We start from the raw sequence: 26,758 nt of genomic DNA, 5'->3' as shown, positions 1-26,758 counted from the left end.
AACAAGTTATTATTGATTGCATCACATACATTTTTATTGATTTCATTAAATTTTGTTGAAATCTTACGAAAAAATGTATAAATAATTTAAAATGGAAATATTTTATGCACAATATTTTGTTTTAACAACCTGTATAGCTAGTAATTTTTCTTACATCGCAACATTAAACAAACTAAGTATTACGCAACATTAAACAAACTAAGTATTACATGCTATTGGAGTATTATTTTAGCAATCTTTTCATAGAAGATACCTATATTTGTAAAGTCTCTGCACAGTTAGTATTGGAGTAGAGACCTGGAGAACCACCATCACGACCAAGAAAAAAAAAAAGTTATTCATCAATACCATATTCTTATGATCTGCTGGCCAGACAAGATCACTAATAAGGAACTGTGGCAATGAATAAAGCAGCAGCCCATTGAAGAAGATATTCTTTAGAGAAGGCAATGAATAGGCCACACCCTTCGCAAAGTCTTCGCAAACTTCACAAGACATGCCCTCACCTGGTAAACCCCAACAAAGAGGGACAGCCCAGAAATACAAAGGGTCGAGATTCTAAAGCATATGGGCAAGACGTATGGACAGTTGAAGAGACTTGCTCAAAACCAAAATGACTGGAGGAAGGTGGTTAATGGCCTAAGGTCCAGACAGGACAACAGGCAGAGGATAAGTTAACTAAAATAAAATTCCATTGTGATTATTGCTTATTTAAGTCACACATTTTTGAAAAACTAATACAACTAATTTTTAAAAAAGTAAAATTTTCTATTTCCAAATTTATCTGTACTTTAAATTTGAAAGCTTGTATGGCACATTACATTCAATGACAAAATTGCAGTGATGCCCCAAACCTTTTATTTAGCCTGGGAAAGTGGAGGAGGGGGGCGGAAGGCGTATACATTTTCTATACGTGTTTCATGGGCCATATCATTGCAAACAAAATCGTCAAGTCACATGGAACCAATTCTCTAAAGGCTTCACTATGTACTGCGAAAAGAGGTTCTGAAATGCAAGATTGTACCTTACAGAGGGCCAGATCTGGGCCCACTGGCCGTATTTGAGGCATCGCTGCAATATTGGATTACAACTAAAAAAAAACATCTCAGAGAGACAGAAGTAATGAAAGATCTAATGCTTAAGGTTGTTAATGTATTAAGTAGCCCTAATAAATGATTGACAATTATTTGAAACAGAAGCATGAAGTTATTTAATTATGGAACAAAGGTTAAAAACGTGACAATAATAATTTATTTTATTTACTATCACTACCCCTTCAACAGAATCATTGCTAAGTAAAAATGTATTAGCCGTGATACTATAAAAGGTTCTAAGTGACCACACCACATCCAAAAAGTGACCATAACAATAAAACATTGGACGGACAATAAAAGTTCAGAAAATAATAGAAATTGTGTTAAGTTTCTTGCAAGGCTAACCTGAACTGGATTATACGTTAATTTTGTATACAAGTAAAGTTGAATGAATTAATCTGATTAGCAAGGGGAAGAATTTGTACTTGCGCCACTTTTTCCTTCTACTACTAAATACATTCAAGACAATATTCAAAATAATGTCTAAAATACCAAGTTATAAAACAAAAAAACAGATACATGTCAGTCTGATACTGGCGCTTAAGTAAATCACAACTCAATAGTGTAATGCTTATCATTTCCAAGACTATGATTCAAAACAAAAGTTTAATTAAAAACAAAATTTATACCTGTATTTACTTAACATAAAAAAGATTCATGTTTAAATGAATGAGCAACAATCTTACAAGTTGTCTGTTTTAATCCAAACAAGTTAACTAAAAGTGAAGACACGATTGAAAAGATAAAAAAAAATATTTTTGCAGAACATTAAAATTTATAAAATTCATTTCCTAATTAAAATTACTGATTTTCAATGTTTTTTTTTTAATGTAAAAATGAATACAATATATCAATATCTCAAGTCAAATTTTCATTTTAAAACTTATCTGCAAAACTGCTGCCATTTTAATTGTACAAGTTTTTAACATTTTGTTCCATATTTACACAGAAAAATGATTTGTAGAAGAGGTGAGGTTTTCAAAAATATTTTAACAAACATTATTTTATAAATTAGCTCCTTGAGAAAGAAAACAGATATTTACAAATGCTCATTAATCGAAGAAAGAAAAAAAACTTGTTATATAAAACAAACTGAAGTACTAAAGAAATGCAAAATTTGTACAAGTATTTTGAAATTGAGATAGGACAGTATGCACTTACTATATAGCTAAAAAAATAACTACACTTTTATTTTTTCTATTTTACTGCAGTCATTTAAAATCCCTGATTTTTTTTTATTAGTAGTCAATTACAAAAAAATTGAAAAAGTTCTTTTTTTTTCCTTTTGTAAATGATTTAGAAATATTTTACATTATTGTTTACATTTTAAAACTTTTGTTAAAAAATTGTTGTTTATCTTAATTTACATTTTTATTAAAATATGCATTGTAAAAATTTTAAAACCATACAAATAAGAGTTTTAGTTCTGAAAGACATGTACAGAATAATATGTACACAATTTGTTTTATACTGACAATGTTCAAAAAAAGAGAAAGTCATAATACAATTTTTTTTTTTAAGTAATTAAAACAATTAAATAAAACAAGCAAAATATAAAAAAAAATTATCTAAGTGGAAGAACTAAAAATTTACAGCCATATCTCTCATAGCTGTTATTTATTTTTATTTTTCAGTATTAAACAAAATTAATTACCGGTTATCATCACTTTTTAATTAAATAAGTTAATTTTTGACTGATTTGTGTTTTGTTAGGAACAATGAATAATTCTGCAAAGTTTCAACTTGATCCAAAAATGGGAAAAATGCATGTTCAAAATTTCACCAAAGTGAATTGACATAAGCATAGGTTCAAAAAATTGCCTAAACAAAAAAAGATGAAGTACTCTACAATCAATGAAATTAAAAGCAAGTGCTGCAATTCATGAACAAAAATTGACATGTAAAACAAAAATGTAGGCACTTTCATACACCAGGTCTGCTGCCACACCAGGTTTGATTCGTTTGTCTTTCTTCTCATTTTGCATAATGGTTAAGCTGAATACAATCAGCAAGTTGTAACATAGAATAAAACTGTTATTGTCAGTCATGCCTAATATGATTTACATACTTTAAAGTACATCCAAAAGAAGTACAATGGCATGAAATAAATCAAATATGTTAACATTGCTCTAAGTACAGACATAGTACTATAATAGTGATTTCTTTGCTTTTGGGGGGGATGTCCTGAAAACAAAAAAAAAATTGAACACATTCAGGATAATATTCATCAGTGCTTTAAATAATTTGCCTTTTTTCAAATATAATAAATGAATATGGACAAAGTATTAACTGAAGATTTCAAATAACCTACATCTCTAGGTCATCCATATTGAGCCTTTTCTTAGCTCCTGTTGGTACAAACTTTTTCACTGTTTCATTAATACCTTTTAATTTTTCAGATGACTGCAAATAAAACAAATTAAATACTGTGAAGTTTGATTCATAATAATATCAACACAAAAGCACTCAATTTACTCCAGCACTTCAAGGCTATCACTTGACAGCCCCTCCCTTGCTATGTTACCATCTTCCAGAATGTCCACAAAGCTTAACTATCAGATTGTGAAACACCCAGGGATTATATTCTACAAGTAGTGCATAATATCAACTTACCCCCACTGTATCACCAAAACAATACAACAGTCTAGTAGATGGTGTCATCTGGCCAGGAGAACTTGGAGTCTTGAACGATTCTTTTAATGGTGAGATTAGGAAATTTTTTCTACCATTCAGACTATATAAAACAAATATGTACCAGTTTTAGAAAAAAAAAGTTGATAAATTCAATAAAAGGGCAAGTGTTTTTAGGACTAATGTGAACAAACAGACACAAGTGTAAGAAACTAGTGTGGGAAAAAAATGATTTATTATACAAATGTTTAAGAAACAAACATTAGAAAACTCATTTGAAGTATATAGTAATGAATTCAACCAAACTTTAACTTACCAATAACTTGGAGATTGCTTTGGCATAGGTGAAAGTTGCTGCCTCTAAAAAGATGAAACATAAACTCCATTGATCAAGAAACTAATTAATACTAATAAAATATTGGTTGACAGTTCTTAATTTCTATATTAATACAGATGCATATGAAAAAAAAAAAAAGATTTTCAAACAGATGTAGAGCTTAAGCAAGTCAGGGAAAATTTACAAGTTATACATTTTTCACATATTAATCAACAGCTAAGTCTGAAAAAAACAAAACTTTTGAGAATGCTATAAGATATATTAAGTACTGGTATGATACTCTTAGTCAAAATGGTGTTATTGCTTTGAAAGACAACAAACAAAACTGCTGAAGGAATGTGATGACCAATAACAGAATTTGCAGACATTAACTTATAAAAAAAAAAATGATGCATCAAAACTTAACAATAATTCATTTACCTTTTATTTCTACCATATCTGGAAGCGAAACACAAAGCTTTTTATTTCAGCACTAAATTACTTAACCAACATTCCCGAATATGTTATAAAGTCAATTTAGAAATATATGCAAAAAAAATTATAGGATTGGGATTTAGCTAAACCACTATTTCATTTACAGTGGAAGAGTAGTTTTCCAAAACTATTTCCAAATGTTTGGGGTTTTTTTTCATTTAAAAAAAAAGATATTGAGACAGAATTTTTATTTATATTCAATACTTTTAAAGCTTAATGCGAAGTGATTGCTCAAGAAGTGATTGCTCGATGATAAACAAAAATTAAAGTTAAAAAAGATTGTCACATCTACCCTGTAAAAGCATAAACAAAGTAAAAAGAACTAGCAAAACCTGTTAACTTGAAGTATATAAAACCTTTGATATTTTCGAAACCACAAAAAATGAACTGTGTTAGTTCAATGCTTTTTAAATGAGTTAGCTGCAGATTAATGGTTCTAAATATATTAGGTTTTAATAATTAAATAAAATATCTAGTCTTTACGCCTCAAAAGTTTGATGCATGATAATCAAATGTTAGTTCCAAAGAACTCATGACACTTACCACATTTCTGTTTGGATAAAAGTTGAGTATGTATTCCTTCATGTTGACTGTGAAGACGGTGTTATAGAAAGCAATTACAGAATCACTTTTACTGTCATCAATGTAAACGTTTTTAAAAATCTGGAAAACAACAAATATTAATGCAGGTTACAAATGTATATATTTATAAGTATAACATTTTGAGGCTATTGTATCAAGAGACAATACTTAAATGGATCCAGGGGCAAATTCTTAGGCTTTAAATTAAGGGATCGAGGACTGAACATAATTCTCGATACCTCTCTTGACCTAGCCAGTATAATCCTAAGGAATGCTGAACAATAAGTTTGTCCCCAACTTAAAATGTAGGCAATAGAAATATTTAATCCAATCCTGATGATATGCTTATGTTAAAAATTGCAAATATTTAGGTAAGTTGTTCCCAAACATTGCTTTAACAAGTATTTAATTTTAAACAGTTCCATTACAATTGAAGAAGATCTATTGCTTATTGTTTGTAGCTAATTCATCTGTAATTTTATCATACACATCTTAAAATAATTTGTTAAACAAAGATAAAATAAATCTTCTTTATTAAAAATGCAAAAAGAGAAATTTACCTCCTGCTTAGCGTGCGCTAAATTTTTATACTTGTTGACGATAGACTTAAACTTAATTTCAGTTTCTGAGTTTCTCTTGACTTCGTTGTCACAAACTTTACAAATACTGTAGATACAGCACATGATTATCTGTAAAAGAATCAATAATCTATAAATCATTATCCAAAACAAAATAAAAGGAAGATCAGTTATAATTAAATAAATCATTTAAAAAATTTGTTGCAAATTTTCAAGAGCAGTTAAGTATAAGTTAATAAAGTCACTTCATCAGAATACTATCTTACCTGATCTATGTGTCTGTTTTTCATCAAGTTTGGCATCTTTGTAACACAGTGTTCAAAACATGTCCAAATTTTATGTTGCTGAAACAAAAAAAACAATATATATATATATAGTTTCAGATTTCTTAATTAAAGGCTAGGACTTGCCTATCTAGGCTAGGACTTGCCTATCTAGGCTAGGACTTGCCTATCTGCTTAGTGCCTTGGCCACTATTAATCTGAATGGGAGTGACAAGGTACACTAGACAATGTTATAAATGTAACTCATTTCAGTGTTATAAATTAGAAAATTTACTATGCAGAATATTCTATTCAAATTCGTATTCTACAATTTAAAAAGAAACAAAAAAAACAACATCTTTTAACATTTAATGGGAGCAAACTAGCATCAGATATTGCTAAAAAAAAAACAATAAAAATGGTCAATAATGACACATCAAGGGTTAAGATTTATGAATAGTATTTTTTAAATTTGTAACATAAAAATCTGGTATAAACTTTGTCACATGTAAATTATGAGTGAGTCTGGTGTGAATGTACACTTTGGTTTCTTTTAGTTATGTTTTTTGTTTGGTGTAATGCACAAATTGTAAGAGACAAATTTCCATACGGACAATAAAGATTATTATTAATTTTTAATTGATATGTATATTTTAATCATACAAAATACTACAAACAACTGAAATTACCAATTCTCTTGAGATTTCTAAATCTGTACAAAGCTTTGAAAGCCGGGAAAAGCCTAATCTTAAAACTGAAACAAATATTTGCATTTATAAATACTTTGAATCAAAAGTTTCTAGCACATTTCATTGGAATAATGAGAAATGTACGAGTCAACAAATGACAAGAAGTCGTCTCTAATACAAAAAAATATATGTATGACCAGTGTAAATCAACAAATAAGCTTTAATTTAAAAAAATGTATAACCAGTGTAAATTGACAAATAAGAAGTAATTTTTAAGTTAAAAAATGTATGACCAGTATATGACCAGTATAATTAAGAAATATTTTTTTTTTTAAGAAATATATATGAACAGTATAAGTTTTTTAAAGAAAAATGTATGACCAGTATAAGTCGACACATAACAAAAAGTCATCCTTTCACTCACCTCTTTTGAGAAAATGTATTAAGGACCGAGATTTAAACTGAGATGGAAGATTGCTGCCTATTTCCTCGCAGAGCCCTGGATCAATATTTGCACTTTTTCTCACAGGGGATGCGTGGATGGATGACAAAGAAGATGAAGGGGTGTTGAAAGATGAGGAGGATGGATGGACTGGTGATAAAAATCTGTTAGAAATAAAATTAATTACATCTTAACATATTACCACGGTGTTTGAGTAATCTAATAAAACATAAAAATCAAAATTTGAAAAGGGGGCTGGGGACAGATTAAAAACAAATTGTACAAGTTACAGATTTGATAAATATACTGCCTGAGGAAATAAAGTTTCTAACTCATAAATAAACTATGAGCTTTTAAAAAAGCACAAAACATCCAACAGAATAACCTTTGAAATAAAAAAGCTTATTGCTAATATTTAGAAAAACACACACACAAACACATTTTACAGTAAATCTTACAAATCAACAGCATTTCTGTTGCTGTCATGAGATTCCATTGGTGAAGATGGAGGAGTTTTTTGACCCAAATCATGTTCAGGGAAATTATTAAATAAATCAGAATTCTGTAAAAAAAAATATATATATAAATTATTTAAACACATAATAAATACTGGAATATCGTTGCAAAAAAAAAAATGCATTATAATGAATATCATCATTATTAAAAGACAAAAATTAGAAATAGCCTCTTAAAATACTTTATGACTTGTTTAAGTCAAGACTGATGCACTCCCTGGTCATGGTTACATTTTTGTGTGCTTGCGAATCTTGGACACTGACTGCAGAACTAGAGATAGCAATGAGATATTTTAGAAGGACACTAGGTACAACCTACAAGGACCACATCACAAATGAGGAAATTTGAAACAGGATCACAATGACAGGATGGCCTGCTGAGCACTGTAAAAAAAAACACAAACTGAAACTTTATTGCCGTAAGACAAGGTCCTCCAGGGCTCGCAAAGACCTTCTTTCAGGGAAAAGTACCATGAACAAAAAGAAGGGACAGGCCTGTCATTGTAAGGCATTATAATTAAGGCAAATGACAGAGAGGTATGGAGAAAGATGGTCAACAGATCATGTGTGGTGCCCCAACAGACTAAAGTATAGTAGAAGGTCAACTGGTTATAACAATGCATGGCTTCAAGGCTTTACAATAAAGAGCAATATTTCATAAGGCTAGGTAGATTCAGCTGAGCGTACACATGTCTTCACATCTAAACACTGTAAGTAGATAAAGCTATTGTCTGCATTGTTCTTTATTAGTTCCTATTTTGATATAACTTTTCTATGAGTATAATGGTACTAAGGTATCTATCGAGGAAATTTTCAAGATGCCTTAGATGCTTTTTTAAAAACCCAGCCACTTACACATCTCTTTAGCAAGCTAATGTTGAATATATAGCTATCAGTGCTATAAGGTGTCCTAGAATGAGAATGTGAAAGAATAGGTCTCCTTTGACAAAACAAAGCATCAAAAAAAAAATAATTTAAAAATAAATGGACAACATACAGTAAAAGACAAAAATGAACAATGCAGAAAGAATAGGATTAGTCAAACTGTAACACAAACAATAAACATAGGCAGACATTAACTTTACCCTTAAATGAGGTCATTTATAAAACTAATAGCCCCTAACCATAACTTTAAATAGAAACTCTTGTTTAATTTCTAACCTCACACCAAGCCAGAGATTCCAAAACTTTAACTTCCAGACACTGAAGATGCTGCAAAAAAAAAAAATAATAATAATAAGTAATTCAAATCTTTTTACAAAATAAAAAGCTTCTGGAATAGACACACAATTAATGTAAACGTAGCAGTAACAGTATAAAATCTTACTATTGAAAGATTTGTAATAATTCAGATCTTTTTACAAAATAATGCTTTTGGAATTGACACACCATTAATGTACATGTAGCAACAGCAGTATAAAATCTTACTATTTAAAGATTTGATCTAATGAACAGTTACCTTCACCAAATCCTGGGAAAGTTTAGACTCAGCTTTGAGAAAACTGTCAATCACTTTATAAAACTCATAGGCTTGAAGGGAGAACACTTCCAAAATCCAAGGGAAAGAATACTTGTCCTCTTGAGAAATTTGAGCAATCTGGGCCCCTGCAAAAATTCAATAAAAGTAATTTTCATCATTATTTTCAGATTCTGAATTGTATTTAAATATAGGAAAGTATATAAAAAAATAATAATATATCGGAAATACAAAAGAGGATCACACTAGAGATTCTGCCCCGAGATGACCTTATGACAACTGTCAAAAGACACAAGTTAACAAGATCCTTGGGGCTTGCAAACACTTTTCTGCAGGGAACAGTACCAGGAAAATGAGGGAAAGGCAGACAGAGGAAGCAATAGCACATCAACACATTATGGGCCATGCAGTGCCCTCTCTAATCCTGGAGAAAGAACAAAAGAAAGGAGTGGAGAGAGATGGTTGTCAGATCATGTGTGGTGCCCCAACAATAAAAAAAAAAGACAATACAAATTGGATGGAATTAGATATGTTAATATAGATATAGATAATCATATCTTTATGACTGTATTGGTTAAGTTAGATTTATCAACTTACATGACTGAGTGTATTGGTTAAGTTAGATTTATCAACTTACATGACTGAGTGTATTGGTTAAGTTAGATTTATCAACTTACATGACTGAGTGTATTGGTTAAGTTAGATTTATCAACTTACATGACTGAGTGTACATGACAAGTACAACTTCAACAGCACAAGCGAGTAATGAGGCATGAAAATTGTCTTTATTCAGCAATGTACTCAATGACTGAGGAGGAAGATGGCTTGCTTCCTGGATAGAAGAACAACTTGTATGAATCTTGCACTGAATGCTATCTTATACTAAAATATGTTACTTTGAAAGCTTTGCATCCAAGCATTGAACTAATTTGAAAATTAAATTAATGTTGCTTTATTGGTTTTGTTTTTTAAGAGTCAAACCAAGAGTTGTCTACCTTTTAAATCTTAAGACATTTAAATTAATTAATTGAGAATCTGATCATGTTTTTATTCTTTTTTATTTGCTTAAGTGAACCAGTCCATTTGAATAGAAAATACATTCTCAATTACTGACAGTGAAAGCATTTATAAAAGAAAAAAAAATTCTTTAAAATAGACTAGAGACTCACAGCTTCCTTTTTAATGTTGTGAACCCAAAACCTTTACCACATTAAGGGGGTAGTAAAGTAAAGTAAAGTTCCCCTTTCAGACCTTGTGGTCTATAGGGCAGATGATGTAAAGGTCATCTGTTTCTGTGGCCTACGGTTAACAAGGGTGTCATGTGGCCAGCACAACGACCAACCGCCTTTACTTTTCCCTAACTAATGTCAGGTACCCATTAGAGCTGGGTGAACTCAGAGGTGCCCGAAGATCCCGAAATTAAAAATCCAAGTCTTCACCAGGATTCGAACCCCGGTCCCCGGTTCGGAAGCGAAGCGCTTTACCGCTCAGCCACCGCGCCTCCACATTAAGGGGGTGAAGAAAAGTAAAGGTACTACTTTCAGAGTTTGATGTAAAGCTCATCAGGCTGATAAAACAAGGGTGGCATGTGGCCTTCACAAAGACCAACCGCCTTTACTTCCCCACAAAGTATGCCAGGTAACCATTCAAGTTTGGTGGAATCAGAGCATGCTAAATATCTAAAAATCGCTGTCTTTATTGGGATTTAAATTCGAGGCCCTCAGTTTGGAAGCCAAGCACTTAACTACACAGCTGCCAAGCTTCACAATACAATAAGAGGCTGGTGCAGTCCAATGGTTTTTCAATGCTTATCTTCTAAACAACGAGCCTCAAATTTAAACAGCTGTTGGGTTTTTTTATATTTCACCAACTTGAAACCAAACATTAAAAATAGATTGGCTGCGCCAGCCTAAGTGTCTCATAAACCATAAACCTCGCATTATCTTTTCCAAAGACACTTGAAGAGAATTTTTTTTTCTCTAATACCTAAACATTCAAAAGTAAAGAAAAACACAAAAAAAAAGTAAGCAATATTATTATATATAGTTAAAACAGATCAATGTATGTAAACACACACTCCTAAGAAACATCACTACTCACATTCTGAATAATCGTTTCCAATATTTTGTAATAGAGTTTGACAGCAAGATTGAACTTCATCTCAGAGGTTCCCCCACACTGATATTCTTGCAGAAACTTTGATCTCAAAACATTGATCTTTCCATCAATTACAGCGCTTGGGTTTGTAGAGCATTTCTGAAACAGAAAGTTGATCTTATGAGTTAAATATAAATCTTTTTCATATGCTTATTAAATTAGATCGATATTTGATATTAATAACTCAAAGATCAAAATAAAACTAACAGGCAGAAATCTTTTACAATGTTGAGAAAGAAGTTTAAACTAATAGAAAATTTCATTATACAAAAGATGCTTACATATATTATACAAAAGACTATATGAAAGAAAATTAATGCTCATGGAATTTTATTATGGGACAAACATCAGAAGATTTCATTTGCTCAAATTATTATAATACTTAAAATATATGAAGTATTAATGCATACAAAATGTAATTTCTTTTTTCTTTAAATCTTAAAAGTAATAAAAGGCACAGCAGCAGTCATAGGACTGAGAAATCTTTTGAACCAAAAAAGGAAAGTAACAATTTCCTACCAGCATAAGAAATGGGTACAAATATATTAATCTGTTGTTTTATCACTTTTCAGAGACAAACGTTTTTTTTCTAAGTTTTTTTTTGTTTTAGAAAAATATGAAAACCTTAAAATACGCTTGTAATTTGTCATTTGGTTTGTCAGGCAAGTGTGCAAAATGCTGCAGAAACTCTTGAATATTGTTAACAGCCAATCTGAAATTAAAAATTATGATAATAAAAAACAATAAGCTAAAAAAAAAAACAAAAAAAAAACATTGTTTTTATAAATAAAAGTGAGGAACATGAAAGATAGATGGGTGGGTGACATTAAGGTGTGGACCCATCAATTGCAATTTTACTGAGAAATAGCAAAAATCAAGTCTGGTGGAATGAAATTGAAAAAGAGTCAACACTGGTGCTTCAAAGACCCATACTTTCTCCCCACAGAGAAGTAGGAGAGAAAATAAATCAAGAATCTTCATTTAATTTAACCTCCATTTAAAAAAAATTATAATTTCTAGAGATTTAAAACAAATATCTTTGCAATGCTGCCCCATACTAATTCCCTGGCAACGTCATAAAAAGGAGAGGGATTTTTTTTTCCATAAATAATTTTCAAATAAGTCTGACATTTTGATAAAGTTTTCAATCTTGATTTACGCGTGAAAGGCATCTAGAGCTAGCTGTAACTAGAATACCTATGGAATAAGGTGGAAGAGCCATTTTCCCCCCTCAGAGATTCCCCAAAAATATCCAAGATGGGAAAGTAAGTGGTGGATGGTGCCTTAGGCATATTCAGTGGCCATTGATTACTTCCTGGATGGCCTTTCTCTTGTGTAATCACTCGCCAGTTCAACAAATTCTCTATAATTTGAGAATGATAGCACTTGAGCACAATCCAGACCTCCATAAAAAAAAACACGGGACAAGGGCCTGCTATTAACTTCTATGAAATGCAAGCAGGGTTGGCAGCAGTGAGTTACTTTTACCTCTTCCAGAGACTCAATACACATGTGGTGAAATATATTCACAAAGTGGAGATGTGAAAAATTACTTCTCTAAGATGTGCTGAATCAATACAAAGCAAAATAAAATACCTTTCATCCCTTCTACATTCTATAGCAATTATTTAAAACCACAGGCTCTATAAACAGGTTTAATTGGACTTATTTAAAATGCCAAATAACAAAACAACACACGTTTTTTCCATGCACAGACTACAAGAGCTAACAACTCAGCAGCAAAAATCTGGCTAGAAGAAAAAGCTAACAGATTTAAACAAGAAATAAACCGAATGATGACTACCAACCTGACAGGTGTTGTTTGTTCATTAGATAATTTAGGCTGGACTTGCTGCTGATTACCACTGAAATTGGAGAAACATTTCCAAGTTACAAACATCCTTGCTTTGTTCTTAGTAACATATTGTAATAACTGAAGGGAGGCAACTCAACAAGGTATAGGTGTTTATTTACACGAAAACATAACAAACACATAGGACATCTGCCTTGAGCACAGCATCTTCATATCGGTTCTAGACTTGGCCAGAAATCATTCTCTTCTTTCTTCTAATGTCAACATCCTTCCTAATCTAGTCACCAATAGTGCGCACCTTCTGCACTATCTTGGATGGCGGGGTTATAACAATATTTCTCAAAAAGTTCACTTTACCTTGACATACTATAAAGCATGTTTCCAAGAACTATTATAAGTGTTATTTGGCCAACAAAAAGCAACTTTTCTCTTTTCTAATATATGCCAGGTTTTTGTAACAATTAAAGATTAGATGAGCCTCTGTAATATCTAATTTTTCTGAACATTAGGGAGTAAGGAACCTATTTCCATGCTTGAATGCTAATTGAAATGAGAGGATACTTACAGTTAATAGTTCTAGCTCAGAGAATAAGCTACTAGTTTTTATCTGTATAAGCCTCAATGTTTTATGTATAGATGTTTTCTTACTAAGGGTTTCAATATTTGTCTAAGAAATTCTTTCCAACTTTGCTCATACACCCTAAATGAACGTGTATTCTTTTAACTCTTTCACTCTCCTAACTGACGATACCAATGTTGATTTGACCCCATTAAATTTAATTAATTTTTGATTTGATAAACTTTAATTTTTGTTACATAAAAAGAGCATGCATTCCTCTATAATTATATACCTAATTAAACATTTCCTGACAATATACAAGAAAGTTATTGAAGTTTAATCATAACAGGGTAGTGAAACACAAATGAGCAAAATTAATAATTCCATTGGAACATGGAAAATAATTACAGAGAGAAAGAGTTAAAGTAAGATAACTTTACATCAAAGTTTGAAGCTACAATCTGAAAGTATTTGCCTTACTTTAGGAGAGCTTATATAAACCGTAAAGAAACATCTATTGAAATTGTTGATTTTATTTACCCTTGGGCCAGAGCATGTATATAGGATTCTTTAAGCAAGAAGTCCAATTCATTGATGTCACCTTCTTTCTGATAGGACAGCAGGTACTCATGGCATAAGCTTTCTGACTGAAAAGTGGAAGTGAAATTTTTAGAGTAACTGTAGATGTTACTGTTTGAAATAGGCTAGACCAGTGATGCCCAAAACACGGACTGCGGGCCAGATCAACTTGCTTCCACCCGATCCATCGAATCGTCGGCACAAAATATAGAAAATCCCCCCCCCCTCCCAAATGTTCAAAATGTATCTTTACCTACATTAGGGCCCTCACTTTTTTCTAATGGATTACTACCAAGGCATTTAACATTTGTGCGTTCATGAAATAGGACTATAGAATCTACTAGGAGAAGTGTTTACTTTTTTGTAGAACATGATACCATTGCTGGCCAACATGTTTTTTTTAAAAAAGAAAGTCTGAGGCAGTTTTTAAAAAACAAGAACAACAAAATATAAACAGAACTTACGCCATTGTTTGAAGTGTAAAGAGAAAATTCAAATATCCCAATAATTCAATGTAAGTACTAGATCCTCGGGTTTGAAATAAAATAGTTTCAGGTCTATTAAGTTTTTGTATCTTTTCAATCATGTGGCCCGCGTCACAAGTGTTGGAAATTAAAATGGCCCGCAGATTAAATTAGGTTGGGCATCACTGGGCTAGATCATCAGTAAACAATGACTGCACGCTTTCTCTATTTGAGGAATTCACCTAAACTAGACCCCAAATTTTTGATACAAAGCTTCATTATATTCACTGCTAATCCATACAGAGGTGGTTGTTGGCCTGTGTAGATGATAGTTACTTGACGCAGTCCAGTATTATCATCCTTGATGTAAGCAGCATAAAAGTTTTACCAGTTTTTAGATGTCTGTCACATTAAAACAGCGGTGCAACAAAAACTATTAGCAGGAACAATAGAGGCAACAATGATCATGAAGATAAGTGATCCTAGCATATGGAATAAGAAATGTGACTTTATCTTAAAGTTTCAGGGTATTTTATTAGGTTTTTGTTTTTGTAGTTGTAAATTATGGTTTAGTGTTTTATTGCTACTTTACTTTTAGGTCTTCTGTCCTGAAGGGTCTCTAAATTTAGTAATTTTATTAATGGTGTTACTCTAAATCAAATGTGAATATTTTTTTTATACATTTCACTGCTCTTTTTTGCATCTATTTGTTTGTTTTTCTTAAGTTGAGGGGTCCCAAACAGAGGACACAAGTTCTATTGAGCTAATCAATTGTTGTTATATAATGTTATTGTTTGATTTGTAATAAACCCTGAATCTTTGTATGTTTTAAATTAATAATTTCCTTGAGGTAAACCTTTGTTTACTGTTGTTGTATTTAGAGCCATCTATTATTACATTTTTTTCTCTCAAGATATCCAGAATAAATTGGTGTAGTTATTCCAAAATATTTTAATTTTTTAAGCACATTATGGTTGTCAGCTTTGTCAAATGTCTTAGAAAGTATTAATAAAATGGCATCTATTTGTTCATTATTATATAAGCCTTTTGAAAAATTGTCAATTAGACCTATTAAGTTGAATTTCACATGACCTATATTTCCTAAAGTCATGTTGGTATGGAGTAAGTTTATATAAGTGTTTTGTAATGTTACTACATATTATGTGTTCTAATATTTTATATGTGATGCTAGTCTGTAGTTCCCTGGATCAGATTTATCTTTTTTAAATAGGGGAGTGACATTAGCTTTTTACTGATCTCTTTGTAGTCTACCCTGATTTAGTGATGACTGAAAAAGTATTTTGAACACTGACGCTAGCTCGTGGCTTAGTTCTTTGAGTAATCTAGCTGGTATGCCATCAGGTCCAACTGCAAATAGTTTTTGGATTCCTTTTTCTTGTATATCTCTCTTATGTTTTTGACTTGGTTTAAATTCAGTAATATGTCTTTGTCTCCTGGGGCTTTCTCTTTTTTTATGTGATGCAAAATTGACAATGATTATGTCGTCTGCTAAAACACAAAGAATGACAACTCAAGCTTAAAACAGTAGGACTGACTTACATCCAGTTCCCCATCCTCATTCAACAAACTTTGAAAATAGCTTTCTGTGTGTTCTTGTTGTAGCACTATGATCTGAAAAACAAAATACACAAAAAAATAAATATTATTATTTTTTAAAATAAAGCTTATACAGTATTACAAGTATCAATTAGTTTGGATCGGTCATGTAATTAAATTTGTAATAGCTTTTGACTAACAATAATAAGTCTATGTAATTTGAAATACATTTACCAATTGTTTTTGTTTTGTGCAATTTTATGCTTTTAGCTAATATGCTATGATCCTATCACTTGACTGGACCAGTTGGAAAGGGGTAAATGTATTTATTTTTTAAAAAAGGGGGAACGACCTATATTCAAACTCATGAGTTAAAGTCTTCTCAGGCTTCCCCAGCCAACACTAATCTGGTCAACTACAACCTACCTGTGCAAATGTATGGCTGTATGACAGCACTAAGATTTGTCTGTGGTACCTTTAGGATAAGTCAAGTAAATGCAGACGAAATAATGGTTAATGAAAGCCCACTAAACGTTGGAAACAGTGCTAACTTGCTTGGAGCGATACAAAAGACTGGGTGAATACCTCTCAGCTAGAAAACTAGTAGATAGATGCAGAAGACATTCATCTTTTATGCATCATGCCACTAGACTTGCTGATAAAGCTGGCCTCTCGAACAACAGGCAAAATATTCATTTTCAGCATATTCCCCTTGGTGTCACCCCAAGGCCCAGACATTTGCTTGAAACAAGTCAACCCTAATGCCACTAAGCAAAGGCATTCATTTATCAATACAATATTCAAATAGTATCCCTGAAGACCATCAATGCCTTCCTACCAAGTGCTATATTGCATTTACTATTTGATTAGCATAAATAGACTCTGGAAGAGCAAGCTATGGAGCTTAGATTGAGTTTCCAGGCTCTGAATCAATAAAAATCTTTGGACTATGTGGTAGTGTTTGCAGTTTCCATGCGGAGGCCTAGGCGATCTGTGAAGCCTTAAAAGTCATTGACTCAACTTAGCGAGGGACATGTACTACAGGCTTTGCAAAGCCATTGCTAGGCCTACCAGGAAGGACTAACACCCCCCAGGCTGTATGCTTTCATCATGCTCTAGCAACAATAAAAAATAGAAATGGAAAAATGGTTTGAGTGCTGGGACAAGTCCCAAGAAGCCTGTGAGCAAGCTATTATGGCACATATTTCACACGGCTTAAGCCAAATGTGACATATTCTTTTTTGATTGCCCCAGACAGATATTCATCTTGATTGGTCTGAGATACCAAAGCTCTTCACCAGTATGGTGACATGTATGCACTATACATAACAGCAGGGTTACCGTCCTGGATGTTTGCAAGAGAGAGTTTGAACCTCTCAAGCCCCCACTCAAATGAAGTTTGATGATGATGATGAACAGGATGAAGTGGTTAAGTTCTTCGTTCCAATAAACCTAGATCCATTTTATTTATAATGGCAAAGAAATAATTATTTTTTTTAGTTTAAATTTACACTAATTTAAAAGTAATAATGAAAATGCATACAATAGTTTTTCTTTCACTAATATTGTATCATGATAAGATAACTTGGTATTTTATTAAAACACCATGATGAGAAACAGTGAGAGTTATCTACCTGCCCAGCATCCACATCAAAGTCTTCCGCCAGCTTTTGCAACATTGTTTGATCATTGTTGTAACATCCAATCCTGATGGAATCTACAGATTACAGAGTTGTATCAATACAAAATTTCTTAAATTCACATAATGATAACAATATACTCATGTTACTCATAGCTAAAGTAAACTAATTTAAAAGTCACCATACTGGTATTAAACAAGAAAGACACTTGGTATTAAACAAGAAAAACATTAAAAATACTTTTTTTAAAAAAGGCAATACCTCCTTTATACAACTTATAAAGCGATTGTGTATCTCTTAATAACTAATGAATTTTAGATTAAAAACAATGGAACATTTTTACTTCACCGACATTTCCTACAACCTTTCACTCAGAGAAAGAATATTCCAATAACAGGCATTTAGATCTAGACTTGAAGATGCGAAAAATTTTCCTGAACATTATTTAACTCTTAAATCAATAAAACCTTACATTCAATAATTCTTGAACATAATATTCCTTTAAAGAACAGTCCTTAAAGAACTGATACCGAATCTAGATCTCTATCCAAATTTTTTATAAGTTTTTTTGTTGTTTTTTTTTTTTGCTATGAAAAATTAAAATGGTCAAACTAGTTTTCCCAGTATGGTCAATAAGCTAGTAATTCTTTCCTCAGTGATATACTGTTTAATTTCTAGGAAAATTTCTAGAGCTGTTTTTGAGATCTGCATCCAAGGTTCCATGAATTTCTGGTTTGAATAGAGGTATTGCAAAAACAATTACCATAAGGTTCATTGAGCAGAAAACTTGGCGTCTGTCGCAAAACTAATTCTACACAACATAGAAGCAGCTGAAAATTGGAATAAAGTCCTTGATCTTCAAACAACAGATGTTCTAAGAAAAATAGAAAAAATAAAAAGTTAAGTAACAATAATGCGTAACACAATAATCCACAACATAAATACTAAATCATGATTTAATATAATTGCAGATAAAAACATTTCTTTTTCAACATGCGAGGGAAAATACAAACAACTTTCTTCTTTTCTAGTGTAATCGTATAGAGATGAACTTATTGCTGACCATGTTAGTCATTACCAAAGCCATCTGCAGTGACACCAAAACTAAAAACTGTGATCATAAGCTGACATCAAGCTTAACATTTTCTCACTCTTCTTACTTTTAGCAAGTAGATATAAAACCCAGCACTGTTTTTTCCTGTAAGATACACCTTCTGTTTCAGGTATTGGAGGGAGAAATGCCTCTGTGCTGAAGATTAAAAAAAATACCTTTAAATTTTGTTGTTAAATTTCAACTAATTTCACTCAAATTTGTAATAATCTTTTCAGCTTAACAGTAATTAGAACAAATTTATTCTTATTAAAATTTCTCATGAGTTAAAATGTATTTGAGCTTACTCTGCCCCTTCATTGATATTTTCTTCCTTGAAGACTGATGAAGTTAGCCTTCTGTAAATAAATTTATTTTTTTTTTGTAATCCAAATAGAAAACATTTTAATGTCAATAGGTATTTAAACTAATCTATCTAAAATCAAGGTTTACCATTTCTTCCATAAGTGGAAGCATGTATAGAAAATTCTCAGTCATTTTTTTTTCAGACATTTAAATTTGTAGGCTCACAACTTACTGAATATCAGTGTTTGTAAAAGCCCATATCATTTTCTTATATGGATGCAAAGTTTGGAGACTAATCAAGGAACTACAGGGTGAGATGACTCTTATAGGTAAAATGTTACAGTAAACTTCTATACATTTTATTTTACACAAGACATAAGGAAGATCAAAGTCTATATAATGTAGATGCACAGTGCCTGGTTGAAGATGAGGAAGAAGACAAAAGAACACTTTTATCATTCATAGATCCAGCAAGAGGCAGAATGCTAAGATGAGCAACAATGTTTGGGTTTAGATTTACACAAGCAAAAATGTTCTTGATAAAAGAATGAATAATTTAACCTTTATATGTCAAGTAAGAAATATCTTTAAGTGTATTTTTTAAACTACAGATACATATATATATAGCATCATCATCATCAAACTCCATTTGAGTGAGGGCTTGAGAGGCTCAAATCCTCTCTTGCAAAAACCCTGGACAGAAACCCTGAATAGAAACCCTGCTGTCTTGCATAGTGCATACATGTCACCATACAGGTCGAGAATTTTTGGTTTCCCAGACTGTCGAGATGGAGATCAGCAAGTCTGGGGCAGCCTCATGCACTCCAAAACTCCACCATGGGAGAGAGGAGGGGTCATGCGCTCCCAGACTCCACAAGCTTTTTGGGACTTGTCCCAGCACTCAAACCACTTTTCCATTTCTGTTTTTTTTAATTATCTCATCATCTATCCCTTGACTTTCATCGTAGGGGGACAGTTCCTGTTACCAAATCCCTCCATTTTCCATGGTCAGAAGCTGTTCTTACTAGGATATCAAGAGAAAGGCCAGTCCATTCTTACACATTGTACAGCCAATTTTTCTTCTTAAGACCATTTCTTTGTGCTCCCTCCACTGTATCTTTAGACAGTGAGTCATATCTTAAAATATGACCAAACCAGCTCAGCTTTCGTCTCTTCACAGCTTTAATTTTACTTGGAAGCTGATGTTACTTTTCCAGATTTTCCCCAGTTTGCTCAGCAGATGCCAAGCTTATCTCTTCTATCGATCCTCCATCTAATGCTATGTTTGATCCTAGGTAGTTAAATTAGTCAACTTGGCCATTCAACAGTATGCAACATCTTGTACTATCTCCATTACAAACTAGCAGACCCAACAACTGGCCCCAGGAAAAAGAAATGGATAGAGTAAAATAAAATAAAGATTGTAATGATTTTTATTCTAAGTAAGCCTAAATCTGGAAAAATTATATTAAAGGTTAGAATGAGAATAGTTAAAGAATAAACTTACCCTTCAAATATATTAAATAATGCAGATACCACTAGGTATTTATTTGCAAGTTTCTTAAGGTGATCGTTGACAGTTCCAGTAAGTGATATGTTGGACTTAATCCATTCCATAGTTAGAAAAAGCTGACTGATGCTGAAATGTAATGTTTTATTATGTTCCATGTCAGAATGAATACAAATAAATACTGATTTAGTGATGATATCACGATAGCCCCAAAAAACAAAACTGAAACTTGGCCAAAAAAGGTATAAACTTAAGTTTTTTTTTTTTTTACTATACAAAAAAATCAGATATTAGCAGTAACAATGCTCATGCCTTACTTTACATCAGTCTTGAGTAATATTTCTGAAACAGTCATGGAAGGTTCCAATGGTCTATCAACAAATAGTGGATCCATATCTCCATAAGGCAAACTAAGCAGAACAACAAAATCTTGAAGTTAACATTGAGTTTGTAAATTTTGTATCATGATACTGAGATCACAATGAAACAGTGACATCAAAAAAATGAAATGTTCTCTTTAAGAACTAGCCATGCAGGAGAGCTCAGTGAAGTAGAGTTCTTGAAATTTGTAATTTTGGCTCAGGTGCTTAGTGCCCTAGCACTTCGAACAAAATGTTTCTATGTGTTAATAACAGCAAACATGTAGAAACATAACTTAACATTGTTACAATCTGTCTATTACAGTTGTAATCCAGTTTACAAACAAGTAATAAATAGTAAAGTAAAGTTTGTCTTTAGCAGTGTATGGTTCTTGGGATGAGTTTAGTTAACCACCTTATGTGAAGATCAAAACTAAAGGATAATGATACCCCCCCTCCCCCACAGACAAACACATCAATTTATAAAATTACTGGTAGTTTGGGACTTTATTCCAGTCTTCCAACAGCATGAGAATATTTAACATCTAGGATAGAAGCTATACGACAGGCTTACCACTTAATCACCTTGCCTTATATATAAAATATCCAAGAAACAAAACATTTTTATCTTTATAAAGTTAAGTATGAATTTAAAAAAAAAAGGCATGTTAAAAAATATATTAGTAAAACTTACCTAGATTCTATAACAGCTATATAGAGAACACTTGCAAATAAGCCTCTCTCATCAATCTGTATATATATAATATATGTTAAAAAAAATAGCTTCCATTTTAATGAGGATATTGATTGTTACTTACCTCTTTCAGTGTGAATTATTTTGATTGAAAAAAATTTCCAGGACAGACAAAAAAAAAACTTAAAACTTTTTTATTTTATTATATTTGATTTTATTTTAAAGGAAAATTAATTGGCTATAAAAGTGTAATAATTAAAAAAAAAGAAATTTTTGTTATTATTTAAGAAAATATTTTTAAGTAACTTAAAACTAAGCATGGAAAAAGATTATGTAATATAATATCACAAAACTAAACACATTTTATCACTACCTATCACAGAGGCTCTAATCGGAATCTCTGATTGAGCTGAGAACCTAAAGACAGCAGATCCCCCCCCCCCATCCCATTCCTCAACCTTCCACGTCCAAAAAAAAAAAACATGGTGCACTGGGCATATAATATGAAAGATTTGATTTTTTTTTAAATCTTGCAATAAATATAAATTTAATATCTTTTTCAATCAGATATCCAACAAATATGAAAACTCAGTTTAATAAACAAGCCACCAAAATAGGGCAAATGATGAGGCTAAAAAAATATTATCCTAACTAAATCTATTGTTTTGTTTAATGCTTAAAACAAAGTTATTTTTTTTTTACTATTCTTATACATAGCCTACTTCAGAAGAAGCATAGAAATGTAAATTTACTTGAATAGTTATATAGGCAATTATTATTACCATATTTAAGTTGTTAGCTTTATCTAGATGTAAAAGTTTTTGAAAATAAGTCTCCCCTCGCTGTTTCACATCAGCTGTTATTTCCTCAGTCCTGCACAATTCATTATACTTTTGTAGGCTGGCCTGGTAAAAGAGTTCTCTCATGGCTTCAGTCTGAAGTGGTGGAGCAGACTCCTGCACTGAACTTTTGAGCAAGAAACAAAATTTCATTTATCAGCATAGAAAATTGTATATTGTATATATATACTATTAGGTAAGAACTGAAAATAGGACACAATAATTATATACATATATATATTTTACCAACATTTCACAATAACTTTAAAGTATTTATTACTGTATCACAGATCTATGCATGGACGTACTGACTTGTTTTGTTAATCTAGTCTGACCAGAATCTATTTGTACAAGTGGCACTTTTTAATACTTGAGAAAGTGGATTTAAATCTCAAGAGGAAGAAGTTCTGTAGAAAATTTGGTAATGGTTTAAGTAAAACTAAAAGAAATTTAATAGCTGGACTCAAATTGATGTGTAGACTGTGGCTGTAGACAACTCCAGAAACCAGTGTATTAGATCAGGATTTTAAGCTTGATAGACTAATCTACTCCCTAGTAATGGCATTACATTCTAGATCTTAAAAGCTCTTTTGAAAACAAAATCATGATGTTGCTGATCTAGAAATGGATATAAAATCTAGAGATCTACACTCTACCATGAAAAAATCTAGAATTCTATATAGACCTAATATAGATCTATATAGTTAATATAGATTTAGGTAGATTAACTTACAAAGTCAATACAATCAATGTCTGAATCAATAATCAATTATTATTTTTCAATGGCTTTACACACTGTAGATCTAGATCTAGTAAAGTTACTTCTAAGAAGTCTAGTAGACTAGAAAGATATAAATAGAACTAAATAATATAAACTATGTCTAATATGTAATTGTAATATTATATATATCTAATATATATATTATATTATATAATATATTGATATAGAATATAAGATATCTATGTCTATATTATAGTATGTTATAATTATAATAGAAATCTAAATAAAAAATATATATTAGAAATCTACTAGCTAGAATATTGATGTCTAGATCTAGATTATCTATCTAGAATACTAGATTTCTAGATCTAGATACCTTAGACTTGAGATGGCTTAGAATCATTAAGTATTAGAATCAAATTTCTAATCTTTTTATCTAGTATAATCTAGATCTAAAAAAATCTATACTTAGACTTAGAACTAGAATTAACTAGATCTAGTGACTTAAAATTAGTCTTAGTCACTTGACTTAGGCTCTAACTCTAGAAAATGAAATGTCTATCTTATGTCTCGAAATTCTACTAGTAACTAGATCTAATTCTAGATCTAGATATCTAGATTAGAGATCTTGAGTCTAGACTAGACTGACTAGACCTAGTAGTAGTGTAGTAGTAATCTAGTAGATATTTATAATCTAGATTATTCTAGATCTTTGATTTTGATCTAAATCTAGAATAATCTAGAATCTAGATTTCTAGAATCTAGATCTACTATCATTTACTAGATCTATGTCACTATGATTTATGATCTAGAATTAAGTCTAGAATAATCTATCTAGATCTAGATCTAGTCTAGATAGATTTTATGGCACAGATTATACAATTTTTTTTTAGAGATCTAGAACTTATATAATCTAGAATTATAACTAAATACACACTTTGTAATGTTCTGCATTATATTGACACTATTATTCATCATTATTAACTTTTGTTTAGCAACATTTCAACAACAAACAACGAAAAAGGCGGTGGCCGAAACCTGTGACCTCCTGGTCTTTATTTCCGCGCGTAACAAGCCTTTCTCGCATTTCTATTGGTCATAGTTCAAAGGGGAAATAAGTTCACTAAACCAGGAAAAAATATTAGGGATTTTCCCGCCATCAGCGGCTAAAAACCTTGACCTTCATAATTAATACATCTTCGCTTGATACACTAGACACTTTATCACCAACAGCACTTTCTTATGTAGACTATATAATCTACAACTGTACAAAGAATGTACACCTTATGTAAATGCCACATTTTACTTTTAACAATAATGGAATGTCTTTGATTCAAGAGATGAATGATGAGTCATGAGTGCAATATATTTCACATGACAATGCAACCAAGTTTCGACCTGCATATTTTGTTTTACAAAGCTTAATCAACTCACTCTCACTCTGTCTGTCTGTATGGTAGAAAGTTTGTACACGTTATTTCTCCCACACCCAATGTCGAATTAGGATGAAATTTTGCACATTTTTTTACCTGACAACACAAGAATCAATTAAAAAAAAAAAAATCAATTAGTCAAGTAACAATTGGCTATTAATTATTTTGTTTGATATCTTGAACAAAGAAAAGAAATCGTACTTGACAGATGTGGTGGTAAAGTTGAATTAGTCTCCTTGAGGACTCAGAGTGAACATTTTTTATGCTTTTAAAAATCGATCATGTCAACATTCACAATGACACCCTCCGTTCCCCCTCCTCCCCTTTTCACAACTGGTCCAGACAAGTGATAGGATCATAGCGCATCGAGAAAGCTAAACAAAAAACAATTGGCAAAAATATTTCTAATCGCACAGATATATCATGTCTAGGTCAAGCGTGCATACAATCACATGAGTGATCTAAATATAATATAAGCTTTGTTGTTGATTTTTCAAAGTATTTTTAAAAATGTTTTCTTGTTCCACATCTTATCCAGTCAAAGCCGCTGTCCGTCTTTTTCCGCCTCTTTCCGCCTGTCTTCAACAAGGGTTTTTCTTTTGGGTCTCATATGTGTGGCTTTTAGGATAGCTTTCCAACTGTATCTTTCAGAGGCCACTTGCTACCAGCTACTTTTGCCCATGTCAGTAAGGCTAGGGCGAAATGGCGCCTGAGTTGCTCTTTGTATCGCTTTCAGAAAGGATGGGGGGGGGCAACTCTGTTACGCCGTCCTCCTTTTAGCTCACCAAAGAAAAAAAAAAGATTGCTTTCGACATGCGGATCTCCCCAATGCGGAAAAAGTGTCCGGCCCAGCGCAGTTACACAATGCCAACACGCTCCTAATGTATAATTACAATTTACATGCATGTAAGCTCCGAAAGTTAGCTTTTAGTTTTTTTTTTTTTTTTAAAAAAGCGGGAGATTTTGATAGCTATATGTGTGTTTTTTTTCGCCTTGCTCTACAGTAGGAATGGTCTGTTATATCGGAGCAGTTGTTTTTTGTTTTGTTTTTAAAGTAGAAAATTTATTTTTAAAAGTCCAGCCAAGGCTTCTAAAGAGTCGGTTCTGCTGCTGTAGGCCTACGTATGTCCTGTGCACATTTAGGCTACTTTGATTTACCTGAGTTAGGGTTTAGTTGTATAACTTAGCTACAATGGCATATATTTGATTCAATCTCATTTGTCTTTCAGAAAGATGACCTTTGTCATCTAAACAAAATCTAATCCCATACGATAAAAATAACAACTATGTAAATATTATTTTGAGAACAAACGAGAAGCAATAAAAGATATAAATAGATGAAAACCTGTTTTGAAAGGGCCCGTAGAAGATAGATCTAGAAATAAATACAAGCTTTTAAAACGACTGGAAACATTAATATGGTAGCCTATTTTTTTATTTTTTTTTTTTTGAGCCATAATTGAAACATAATTTCAAGAAGATCAGTTTTATTGAGTGTGTGTGTGTGTGGGCAGTAGCGGCCTAAGGGGGCGGCATGGGGGGCCCCGCGATCGGAGATTCCATTGTCATCGTCAGCTTCCAAAACCATATCAGTTCTCATAAAGTAGGATATTTGATACGACATGATATGATACCAATTACTACGTAAGCTCCTAACATTATATTTTTGGTTTCGAAATACCGTCGATCAGTTTCGGTAAAGACAGCATCGTATGACTTGCCGATTCTAAGAGGCTATAATAAATAAAAACGCGGTAGTATTTTTGTCATTAATTTTTTAAACCCTTCTGCGAAAGTCAATGAAATAAACTACTGTAGCTCCTATCTAGCACTTTATACCAAATACCAAAGACAGAATATTGTGATTTCCTTGTCAATTGTTTGACACGAGAGCTACTGGAGGCCAGTGAGCAAACAAAGTCTACTGCTACTGGAAGCATCTTGGTAATAAACTT

The 26,758-nt window shown here is 31.9% G+C and overlaps 1 protein-coding gene across 3 annotated transcripts; it reads right to left on the bottom strand.

Moving 5' to 3' along the window:
• Positions 1 to 16: 16 nt before the first annotated feature.
• LOC106056388 (retinoblastoma-associated protein-like) lies at positions 17 to 26,758 on the bottom strand. 3 transcript variants are annotated; one of them, XM_056012683.1, is made up of 27 exons: positions 26,643 to 26,758; positions 22,593 to 22,776; positions 21,811 to 21,866; positions 21,075 to 21,167; positions 20,755 to 20,886; positions 19,250 to 19,300; positions 19,012 to 19,100; positions 18,615 to 18,725; positions 17,846 to 17,928; positions 16,215 to 16,286; positions 14,152 to 14,258; positions 13,048 to 13,104; positions 11,864 to 11,951; positions 11,183 to 11,338; positions 9,800 to 9,914; positions 9,065 to 9,210; positions 8,767 to 8,817; positions 7,549 to 7,652; positions 7,073 to 7,254; positions 6,649 to 6,713; positions 5,963 to 6,040; positions 5,679 to 5,807; positions 5,080 to 5,199; positions 4,042 to 4,085; positions 3,708 to 3,828; positions 3,406 to 3,497; positions 17 to 3,278 (listed from the first exon to the last, which is right to left on the bottom strand). In XM_056012683.1, exons 1-27 carry the CDS (start codon positions 26,741 to 26,743, stop codon positions 3,242 to 3,244), a joined length of 2,664 nt encoding a protein of 887 aa, XP_055868658.1. In that variant the 5' UTR covers positions 26,744 to 26,758; the 3' UTR covers positions 17 to 3,241. The 3 variants fall into 3 exon arrangements, with proteins under 3 accessions (XP_055868658.1, XP_055868659.1, XP_055868660.1); XM_056012684.1 differs by lacking the exon at positions 26,643 to 26,758 and adding an exon at positions 24,308 to 24,444; XM_056012685.1 differs by lacking the exon at positions 26,643 to 26,758 and adding an exon at positions 23,383 to 23,473.

The sequence above is a fragment of the Biomphalaria glabrata genome, chromosome 15 (genome assembly GCF_947242115.1).
Source record: "Biomphalaria glabrata chromosome 15, xgBioGlab47.1, whole genome shotgun sequence".
Classification (NCBI taxonomy): Eukaryota; Metazoa; Mollusca; class Gastropoda; family Planorbidae; genus Biomphalaria; species Biomphalaria glabrata.
This window is presented reverse-complemented; position numbering and strand designations above follow the sequence as displayed.

Excerpts from the sequence above, each read along its gene's own strand:
- LOC106056388 (XM_056012683.1), bottom strand. The coding sequence starts at position 26,743 with ATGCTTCCAGTAGCAGTAGACTTTGTTTGCTCACTGGCCTCCAGTAGC. Across the intron at positions 5,808-5,962 it reads AAAACAGACACATAGATCAG|ATAATCATGTGCTGTATCTA; the intron begins GTAAGATAGTAT and ends ATTCTTTTACAG. Across the intron at positions 3,498-3,707 it reads GTTTTGGTGATACAGTGGGG|TCATCTGAAAAATTAAAAGG; the intron begins GTAAGTTGATAT and ends TTTTATTTGCAG.